This window comes from Carassius auratus, unplaced genomic scaffold (assembly GCF_003368295.1).
Source record: "Carassius auratus strain Wakin unplaced genomic scaffold, ASM336829v1 scaf_tig00215944, whole genome shotgun sequence".
NCBI lineage: Eukaryota > Metazoa > Chordata > Actinopteri > Cypriniformes > Cyprinidae > Carassius > Carassius auratus.
The window spans coordinates 246,319-256,785 of NW_020528324.1; the positions used below are offsets into that span (position 1 = coordinate 246,319).

Here is a 10,467-nt window from a genome sequence, read left to right on the forward strand (position 1 = left end):
AAGACTTGGCACTTGCACACAGTGTCAAAGCTACCAGTACCTGGTTTAAGGACCATGGTATCCCTGTTCTTAATTGGCCAGCAAACTTGCCTGACCTTAACCGCATAGAAAATATATGGGGTATAGAGGAAGGTGAAGAGGAAGATGCGATATGCCAGACCCAAGAATGCCACTATTAGACCAACCAGGGATCTCATAACACCTTAGCAGTGCCACAGACTGATCGACTCCATGCCACACAGCATTGCTGCAGTAATTCAAGCAAAAGGATCCCCAACTAAGTTTTGAGTGCTGTACATATTTTTCATGTTCATGTTCAGTTGGCCAAGATTTCAAAAAATCCTTTCTTTGTATTGGTCTTAAGTAATATTCTTATTTTCTGTGATACTGAATTTGGGATTTTCCTTAGTTGTCAGTTATAATCATCAAAATTAAAAGAAATAAAAATTTGAAATATATCAGTCTGTGTGTAATGAATGAATATAATATACATGTTTCACTTTTTGAATGGAATTAGCTAAATAAATCAACTTTTTAATGGCATTCTAATTATATGACCAGCACCTGTATTATTAAAATGTGAGGCTTATACAAGAGGAAGATATAAATTATTTCAAGCATTAAGGGAAATGCAAATGGAAGTTTTTTTCTATCCAAGCATTATCAAGTAATGGCCCAAAGCAATTTAAAATATATAAAGTACTTAATTTCTTAAAAGATACTCATTTAATTAACAGGATTTACAGTTGCGATCAAAATTATTCAACGCCCTTGACCTGCAAGACATTTTGCTGCGGTGAACAACATTTTATGAAATCAATTCAACAAATGTATCTGTAAAGTATTAAATAAAGTTTGTTAATACACTTTTGAGTGATTCTGACAATGGAACATTGATGAATCATGATAAAATTCAAACTGGCTCTAAACATTCATGTTCAAAATTATTCAACCCCCTTTGTGCAGAATATTTTATTCTTTAAAATCACCAATAAACACTGTCTGTAAGTGATTAGAAGCTTCTGTTACCTCTTTACTACAGTCTTGACCCATTCCTCGCATTAAAAAGATTCCAGATCACTGATAATCTTTGGTTTTCACATTGCCACTGCTTTCTTCAAATTCAACCAGATATTTGCAATGAGAATTAAGCCTGGAGACTGAACAGGTCACTCAAGTACATTCTATGACTGATCTCTGAACCAAGCAGAAGTAGATTTGGATGTGTACTTTGGGATGACTGTCCTGCAGGAAAGTCCATTGATCATCAGCTTCAGTCTTTGCAACAAAGGCATCACAATTCTTGTCAAAATGGCCTGATACTTCAAAGAATCTATGATTTCCTTCATACAGTCGTGATTTCCACTTCCTGCTACAGTAAAGAAACCTACGGTGGCCGAGAAGGGTCACAACATGTACAAACGCCACAACAACTACATTTTCAGAAAACACCTCCAAATTCAGAAAACACATGCAAACGCCGCTACAACAACTACATATTCAGAAAACACATACAAATGCCATAACAACTACATATTCAGAAAACACATACAAATGCCACAACAACTACATATTCAGAAAACAACTTCGTCGATTTCACATCACGTACACTGCAAATATTCACAGCACGAGGAAATAGGGAAACAAACTGCAAACTGCGAAGACACAACGGAAATGTTTCCAGGGGGGGCCATAATCAGTGACGGACCCGCATCCATCCGGTTGTCTTCGCGCTTCTGAATGTGCGCTTTTGTTGCTTATGGCTACAAGACGTAAGTGTTTCTCTTTTATTATGACAGATTTGTCAATGTGATCTGATACCGTGTTTTCAACATATTATCCCCATAACGTATTAGTCCATTGCCAACGCTGTTAGCTGGAAACTAGCTCGCTAGCTCGCTTCTGGTCACTAAATAGATGCATTACTGGCGTTTGTACATTGTTGTCCTGATATCTGAACTATTTATTTTTCAGATTGAAATGTTATGTCCGTTTTGTGCTGTGCAACTGGGGGACGCTCCCAAGTTTTGCCCGTCGTGTGGTATAAACGTGGTGTTCCTTACGGAGCGTCCATCCACGTCATCAAGCGTAGGCCATGGGCCTACAGGTAACATCCCCTTGTTGTTCTCCTATTATCAACACCCATCAGAGCATATTAGTTATTATAATGAATCTATCTCTCTGTGTGTGTGTGTGTGTGTGTGTGTGTCCATAACCATGAACCCTCAGAGGATGACCTAATACGTGCCTACTTCAGAAAGGACCACTCCAACGAGATTATTAGAGATTTTTTGGAGTCAAAGCATGGGATTGTAATGAGCCTGAAAACTCTAAAAAGAAGGCTGAAACGGTTAAACCTAAGTCGGAGAGCAAATTACACTCCACTGGAGACTGTGAATGCTGCCATCACTACTGAATTGAATGGCTCAGGACAGCTGTTGGGCTACAGGGCTATGTGGCAGACCCTGCAACAGAAGCATTCACTGACAGTAAAACGAGACAATGTCATGCAAGCCCTCAGATTATTAAATCCAACAGGAGTATCTCTCCGTCATAGGCGCAGATTTGTTAGGCGATCCTATTGCGCCGCAGGACCCAATCAGGTGTGGCACGTGGATGGCTATGACAAGCTCAAGCCCTTTGGGATTGCCATCAGTGGCTGCATCGATGGGTATTCAAGGCGGGTTATGTGGCTAAGTAGTGGTAGCACCAACAACGACCCTGCAGTAATCGCTCACCATTACCTACAGTGTGTTTCGAGCTATGGCCTTCCGGCTCGTCTTCGGACAGACTGTGGGACAGAAAACGGAGACATGGCTGCCATCCACTGTTCTTTAAGAGAGGACCACACCGATGAATTTGCGGGTTCTGTCAGCCACATGTATGGCACTTCAACTGCCAATCAAAGGACTGAAAGCTGGTGGTCTTTTTTCAGGAAACAGAGGTATGTTTTTAGATGTTATAGAGGGTGTGAAATAGAAGACTTACACACATATACACACACATGCATATTTTTCAATACTGTTTGATATTTCTGTAATCTTTTCATAATGCTAGAATTTCATAATTCTATTATGCTGGGTTGGCACCATACAATGATGACTTTGAAAATGTAGGTTTATTCTTATGAGCATGATTCATGGATTAGGCTGTGTACTGTCGATTTTGCAATAGTTATGACAAGTAAAAGGATTAGTGTGCGTGGTTGTTTCAAATTTGTTATAACGAGAAACAAGTGTTGCTAGTCCAACATTCTGCTGGTGAATGCACTGCAGAATGTTGTTTTCCAAGACGGTCACATAATTTTTAAAGTATTTGTGTTAGAAACATTTATACAAAACTGAAATCACAGTGTATACTTTAACTTCATTATTAGGACACAGTTCTGGATGGATTTATTCAGTGACCTGAGAGAGAGACACTACTTCAACGGCACCCATGAACACAAGTGCCTTGTACGGTATGTGTTCCTGGGCATCTTTCAGAAAGAGCTTGATGAGCACCGAGAGCTTTGGAATAATCATACAATCAGGCCTGTCCGTCAGTCTCTCTGTCCATCTGGGAAACCGGAGACCTGCCTCACAGGTTTGTTTGTAGCACCTGTATTGTCATTCAATAAATGTTTGGTTGTTTTCAATTTGAGATTTAAATATTATTCATAATGAGTTCACTGTTGTGTTTTTTGTGCGGCCTTAGGTTTGGTGGAAGGGATTGTGGATCCCCAGTGGATCCCCAAGTGTTACAGGAGTTCAAAGACCTTCTGCCACCCACAAACAGTTTGTGTGGAGATGCTAATCTCCAAGCATATTTTGCCAACTTGGAGAGACAGAGCAAGCTCGCTCCACCCATCAACTGGCCAGCTGCTGTTGACAACTACATTAGACTAAAGGAAATGGCTGGTCTTTGAGAGTGAGAGAGACGGACGTATAGCCAGTTTATTTTCTTTCAGACAGCATTGCCTCCAGTGTGGTGTACTGATATGGACACCTTTAATGTTTGACACATGGTTAAATTAAAAGCAAAGATATTAATCGATTGCAATGACTTTCCCTTACTTTTTAAGCCATCACAATGTATGTTTTTGGGGTTAACCTAGTGTTGATTAATATGGTATGCTGAAGCTAAAGGTGACTTTCATGTTAGATCGGTAACATTTCATGACCAATTTATGCAACAACAAATAAACTTCATTCTGACGGCCCTTGCAAAATGTTTCAGAATAGACAAACTTGCATTTTCTTATATAAATGATTTTATTTCTTTAAACTGTGACAGTACTGACAAACAGTAAAGTGCGAACAGTCAGAGCAATGCAAATCTGCCACAAAAAGTTTCCAAATAGAGAAACGTGCAACTTTTCTTATAAAAAAATAATTGGATTTCTGTAAACAATGTAAAGTGCAATGCAAACAGTAACAACAGTAATGCAAATTTGCCACGAATGTTAATTTCTGATTGACACCTCAATGAAGCCCAAATCCAGGGGCGTTCTTGATTCCATAATTCATGGCTTCCTCAAAGATTTCATATGAGGGTAAGATCGGGAGTTTTATTGTGTTAGCGCAGACATTAGCCTCAGGAAACCTTGCGTGTTTCTGGAATGTGAGTTGAGGCTGTGGTATTAATTTTGCTGCTGGGATTTCTTTCAGGCCTGTTGCAAACATTAGAATGTCCTGCAGAGACATCCCTGACCCGTCCTCTGTGGGGGTTGGGAGTAATGAAACATTAAGATTTATCATCCATTTGAGGACTTCACTTTAAACAACGTAAAGAATACCTTTTACAGCGATTAAGTAGTCCAGCCAGTAGCCAAGCACTCTCTCCTCCTCATGCCGATTTGAGCTACCAGTTGGGCTCAATTGTGGACGGAACAGTGACTCAACTCTCGTTGAAAAAGTTGAGGGTAGCCAGGCCATCCTTGAACCTATAACCGGGTTGGGTTATTAGTGCTATTGCCAGTAGGACTCACTTTTGACTTAACTATTTGTTAGACACTCATTTAAGTTTCATTCAAATTCTCGTTTGAATACAAAGTAGTCAATGTGACCTACCTCTGGAAGGAAACATGGTTGCGGTAGGTGAATTACCACTGGATGTAACCATCCACAACTTTTTCCTTATCCCCCAGTGTCCTCAGGCATCGATAGCATCCTGCTGTCTGAAGCATGCTGGAGTGCTTATCTGCGAGTTCTACGAGTTCCTCCAATGTTCTAGCATTCTTAATCTAGAGTAAAATAAAAACATTGGATAGACAAAATTACATTATACATGTCACAAAGGATGAGACTATAGAATATTTTAAATTTCTCTTTGACAGGAGTCTTTATTGTTTGGAATTTAAACTGTACATATTAGTGACAAAGCATGGAAGTCACTGGCTTTATTCCAGTATCACACTGGCTTTTCAAGCTACTGGGGTGTCCATACTGTTGATTGTTCATCAAAATAAATTTTTTTTTTTTTTTTCTTGAATATGCTTAGAAACACATAATTACCTCAAGGAGAACATTCCTGACTTCAGTATCAGGTATATCCTCAATTGGGGCCTCAATGGTCTTCACTTTACCAACCAGGTACTGGTAGAAGCTTGGGGAAAAGCATCGAGGCCCTGGACCACCATGTACAATAGAGACCGCAACCATTCTTCCAACCTGGAAATACTCATCACCTTCTGCAGCTAACAATGGCAATGTTCCACGGTTAGTTCAAATTGATTTATAATACTGTCAAAAAAATGTGACAAAAAGCAAATTACCTTTGCTATCAAATGACAGGTATTTGCCATCATCTTTGCCTTCAAAAAATCTACTGGTTTTAATGGCGTCCATCAAGAGTGTAAGAAATTCCCGCGTAGGCCCTCCTGTGTCCACAGCCTCCTCTGTTTGCCCGATGTCATCGGTGAATTTGACCAAAAGGCTTCAGGTGGGGTCAAATGAGGAACGTTTGAATCAGAGCACCAGACATTGGTCCCAGACATTAGCACGGTTTATATTAAACCTGCTACAGCTCATTGTGTTAATGTTGAATGACAGATTTGACAGAATGTCTGCAGCCGTCAGTCCAATATCGGTGTCTCTGCAACACAAGAAAGAAAAACATTAACACTGCCTTTTATGTGGATAATTAAAATATAAATCTTTTATTGACCCATTACAGTGAGAACACCATGAGAGTGTGATTAAATGTGATGGGCATAAGCATGAAGCACACATTGCAAGCTTTCTATAATTTCTAAATATTTACTTTAATAATTGTATGGCAACAGAAACAAGGTAAATAAATGCCCAATGTAGCTTGAACTATTTAATATGTCATTAGAGAGAAAGAAGAAAAAAGGTTGACAGCATTATTTCTATCAAAGTACCTGTCTTCCTTCTGAAAGTTCTCTACGTCCTCAACATCAGAGCAACTGCTGTCAATGACAACTGGGGCATAGATCTTGGTATATGTGCTGTGGATTAAAGGAACAATGAAATACTAAAACAAGATGGTTGTGAAATTACAGTAAAAAAGGTGTTTTACTTGGTACTGTAATCCATTACATTCAGCAGTCGATAGAGCCAAAAGTATTACTGCAATGAAGAGAAAAATTTTAATCCATTGTGACTTACTTGTAGGAGTCACATGATGTGTTGTTTTTTGGTTCTGCTCCTGCTCCGTTGGCCTGTTGATGAAAGTAGAGATAACACCAAACAAATGAACAATAATTACATCACCACATCATTAACATAAACTTAATAACATTACAGAATAATAGATACTTGCCCATCAGATGGCCTGGACATTGTTGGTGGACATTGTTTTGGTAAACTAAAAAAAACAAATAATTTGAATCATTTTATTTAAATCATAATATAAGTAATTGTTAATATGATTTAAAGAGCACAACATGCTCGATCCATTCCTTTTAGCAATAATAATAAAAAAAGAATGCTGTGAAATATCTGGATATTCAAAAATCGCTAGCACAGGTCTCAAAATGGCGGGAGAAACTTACATTTTCAGTGGAAGCCTAGCAAATGCTTCATCATCAGATTCTGAAAATGAGTCATCTCCATGACCTTGGAAAAGAGAAAATGATGCATCGTTATTAGGCTAGGTATACGCAAAATATATAGCAATTTTTCAACCAGCTCAAATTAAATTAAGAACTCACTCAATAACCAACCATTAGCAATTATTATTATTATTTTACATACATGTACTTCGATACTTACTCAAATCCTGAAGGGGGCAGATGTACAGTACGATCCTCTGGTAAGTCTTTCCAATGGCCTCTTTATAATGTTCAAGGACAAAGGGTCTGTCTGTGCCTGGTATATTTTGTACCTGAGAGCCATCAGGATAGACCAGGACATATTCTCCATCGTACATTGTGTCTTGATTAAAATCTCGCTGTTTTTTTATAGCAGCTGGCAAAATTTGTTTTGATGACCACAGGGGTTCAACATTTAATGGCAAGGTTTTCCCCCTTAGGTTTTAACCCATATTTTGTTCTGGTCATTATGCCAATCGATATCTACATAAATAAGAAAAAAGAAGGAGGAAAAAAACATGTTTAAGACTGTGTGTAATAGTCACATTGTGACCTTAAACCTCCATATTTGCTTACCTTGACCGTAATGTTTGGTTTCTTTTTAGCCTTTGAAAAGGTCCTCCTCTCAGCCTCTTTAACTTCCCTGAACCTCATGAATTGAGCTGCTCTTCCTTGGATACTTGTCTCATTCACTAACACACACAGATTCATTATAGCTATGATTTGAGATTGGTTGATGAATTGTCGCCTTTCTGACAGCTAAAACCACGGGACGACAATTCAATGCAGCACAGTGGAATAGGAGCACAACAAGGGGATGTTACCTGTAGGCCCATGGCCTACGCTTGATGACGTGGATGGACGCTCCGTAAGGAACCCCACGTTCATACCACACGACGGGCAAAACTTGGGAGCATCCCCCAGTTGCACAGCACAAAACGGACAGAACATTTCAATCTGAAAAATAAATAGTTCAGATATCAGGACAACAATGTACAAACGCCAGTAATGCATCTATTTAGTGACCAGAAGCGAGCTAGCGATAATATGTTGAAAACACGGTATCAGATCACATCGGCAAGTCTGTCATAATAAAAGAGAAACACTTACGTCTTGTAGCCATAAGCAACAAAAGCGCACATTCAGAAGCGCGAAGACAACCGGATGGATGCGGGTCCGTCACTGATTATGGCCCCCCCTGGAAACATTTCCGTTGTGTCTTCGCAGTTTGCAGTTCGTTTCCCTATTTACTCGTGCTGTGAATATTTGCAGCGTACGTGATGTGACATCGACGAAGTTGTTTTCTGAATATGTAGTTGTTGTGGCGTTTGTATGTGTTTTCTGAATATGTAGTTGTTGTGGCATTTGTATGTGTTTTCTGAATTTGGAGGTGTTTTCTGAATATGTAGTTGTTGTGGCGGCGTTTGCATGTGTTTTCTGAATTTGGAGGTGTTTTCTGAAAATGTAGTTGTTGTGGCGTTTGTACGTGTTGTGACCCTTCTCGGCCACCGTAGAAACCCCATAACAAGACTGATCCACCTCCAAGTTTGATGATGGAGATGGTGTTCTTCTGCTTATGAGCTTTGCCTGTTTTGCAGCAGACATACCGCTGATCCATGAGTCAGAAAAGTTGCAGTTTGGTCACATCACCCTATAAAACATTCCTCCAGAGCTCCACAGGTCTACACAAATTAATTTTATCAAGTTCAAGTCTGCCTTTTGTTCTTCTTGATCAAGAGTGGTATTCTGCAAGATGTCTCAACAAGAAGGCCATACTTGTCTAGTGTTCTTCTTACACGCTGCATTGAAATGGTCTTCCTCCTTTCATCGGGTCATCTTGCAAGTCTTTGGCTGTACATTGCAGGTTTTTCTCAGTTGCTCTGATTAAACGTTTTATGATATTGTGCTTTTTCTTCCACCCTCAAAGGTTTTCTGGTAAAACACACTTTAAACTTAGGGAATAAGGCTGAGAGCTGTGTTTCTAGGCACTTTTAATGTCTTGGAAATCTTCATATAGCCTTAGTCTTTCTAAAGTAATACAATATTTATTCTCTTTAGCTTTTGTGAGATCTCTGTTGACATTTTTGCTACTGAACTTCAGCACATGTGTGGGCTAACTGTATGTGTAACAGCTCTAGCTAATACTGTTTTTAATAGTTTATGAAGTATCGCATCAGACTGCACTACAGACCCCCTGAGGAACAGTTCCACTCATTCTAGGAGAGGAAGAATTGTATAAACTTGTTAAATCATCTAAACCAACAATATGTACTATATGTTAGACCCTATACCATCTAAGCTCCTAAAATAGGTGCTTCCAGAAGTCATAGATCCTCTTCTGACTATTATTAATTCCTCATTGTCATTAGGATATGTCCCCAAAACCTTCAAACTGGCTGTTATTAAGCCTCTCATCAAAAAAACATAACTTGACCCCAAAGAACTAGTTAATTATAGACCAACCTCGAATCTCCCTTTTCTGTCCAAGATACTAGAAAAGGTGGTATCCTCACAATTATATTCCTTCTTAGAGAAAAATGGTATATGTGAGGATTTCCAGTCAGGATTTAGACCTTATCATAGTAACTGAGACTGCTCTCCTTAGAGTTACAAATGATCTGCTCTTATCATCTGATCGTGGGTGTATTTCTCTATTAGTTTTATTGGATCTTATTAGTGCTGCGTTTGACACAATTGACCACAACATTCTTTTGCATAGACTTGAAAACTTTGTTGGCATCAGTGGAAGTGCATTAGCATGGTTTAAATCGTACTTATATGACCGTCATCAGTTCTTAGCAGTGAATTAAGATGTATCATATCGATCACAAGTGCAGTATGGAGTACCTCAAGGCTAAGTACTAGGGCAGCCACTCTTCACGCTTTATATGTTACCCTTGGGAGATATCATCAGGAAGCATGGTGTTAGCTTTCACTGTTATGCTGATGATACTCAGCTCTATATTTCTTCGCGGCCCAGTGAAACACACCAACTTGAAAAACTAATGGAATGCATAGTCGATAGAAAAAACTGGATGACGAGTAATTTCTTACTGCTAAACTTACTGATAAAACAGAGGTGTTAATTATAGGACCTAAAAACTTGTAATAACCTAGAACACTGTCTAAGACTTGATGGTTGCTCTGTCAATTCTTCGTCATCAGTTAGGAACATAGGTGTGATATTTGATCGCAATCTTTCCTTAGACAGCCACGTTTCTAGCATTTGTAAAACTGCATTTTTCCATCTCAAAAATATCTAAATTAAGGCTTATGCTCTCAATGTCAAATGCAGAAATGTTAATCCATGCATTTATGACCTCAAGGTTAGATTATTGTAATGCTTTATTGGGTGTTTGTTCTGCACGCTTAGTAAACAAACTACAGCTAGTCCAAAATGCAGCAGCAAGAGATCTTACTAGAACCAGGAA

At 39.0% G+C, this 10,467-nt stretch overlaps 2 protein-coding genes and 1 long non-coding RNA gene across 4 annotated transcripts; 1 reads left to right on the forward strand and 2 right to left on the reverse strand.

Moving 5' to 3' along the window:
• The first annotated feature begins 1,200 nt into the window (after nt 1-1,200).
• LOC113096486 (uncharacterized) lies at nt 1,201-4,199 on the forward strand. 2 transcript variants are annotated; one of them, XM_026261889.1, is made up of 5 exons: nt 1,201-1,772; nt 1,975-2,107; nt 2,230-2,944; nt 3,377-3,585; nt 3,697-4,199. In XM_026261889.1, the coding sequence occupies exons 2-5, from the start codon at nt 1,981-1,983 to the stop codon at nt 3,885-3,887; spliced, it is 1,242 nt and encodes a 413-aa protein (XP_026117674.1). In that variant the 5' UTR covers nt 1,201-1,772; nt 1,975-1,980; the 3' UTR covers nt 3,888-4,199. The 2 variants fall into 2 exon arrangements, with proteins under 2 accessions (XP_026117674.1, XP_026117673.1); XM_026261888.1 differs by having other exon boundaries at nt 1,201-2,107.
• An 852-nt stretch (nt 4,200-5,051) lies between these two features.
• LOC113096485 (G2/M phase-specific E3 ubiquitin-protein ligase-like) lies at nt 5,052-6,539 on the reverse strand. Its single transcript, XM_026261887.1, has 6 exons — nt 6,523-6,539; nt 6,365-6,451; nt 5,998-6,075; nt 5,756-5,916; nt 5,496-5,677; nt 5,052-5,224 (listed from the first exon to the last, which is right to left on the reverse strand). Exons 1-6 carry the CDS (start codon nt 6,537-6,539, stop codon nt 5,084-5,086), a joined length of 666 nt encoding a protein of 221 aa, XP_026117672.1. The 3' UTR covers nt 5,052-5,083.
• Nucleotides 6,540-6,760: 221 nt separating this feature from the next.
• On the reverse strand, nt 6,761-8,248 carry LOC113096487 (uncharacterized). Its single transcript, XR_003288523.1, has 6 exons — nt 8,147-8,248; nt 7,861-7,993; nt 7,613-7,728; nt 7,218-7,519; nt 6,998-7,061; nt 6,761-6,810 (listed from the first exon to the last, which is right to left on the reverse strand). It is a non-coding gene; the product is annotated as an uncharacterized LOC113096487 (long non-coding RNA).
• Nucleotides 8,249-10,467: the final 2,219 nt, after the last annotated feature.

What these genes read in the sequence shown, in the direction of transcription:
- LOC113096486 (XM_026261888.1), top strand. Translation starts at nt 1,918, where the DNA reads ATGCATTACTGGCGTTTGTACATTGTTGTCCTGATATCTGAACTATTT. An exon ending in CGTAGGCCATGGGCCTACAG is followed by an intron (nt 2,108 to 2,229) that starts GTAACATCCCCT and finishes ATGAACCCTCAG; the next exon opens with AGGATGACCTAATACGTGCC. An exon ending in ACCGGAGACCTGCCTCACAG is followed by an intron (nt 3,586 to 3,696) that starts GTTTGTTTGTAG and finishes GTGCGGCCTTAG; the next exon opens with GTTTGGTGGAAGGGATTGTG.
- LOC113096485 (XM_026261887.1), bottom strand. An exon ending in AACTTTCAGAAGGAAGACAG is followed by an intron (nt 6,076 to 6,364) that starts GTACTTTGATAG and finishes CTTGTGTTGCAG; the next exon opens with AGACACCGATATTGGACTGA. An exon ending in CCTGTCATTTGATAGCAAAG is followed by an intron (nt 5,678 to 5,755) that starts GTAATTTGCTTT and finishes TGCCATTGTTAG; the next exon opens with CTGCAGAAGGTGATGAGTAT.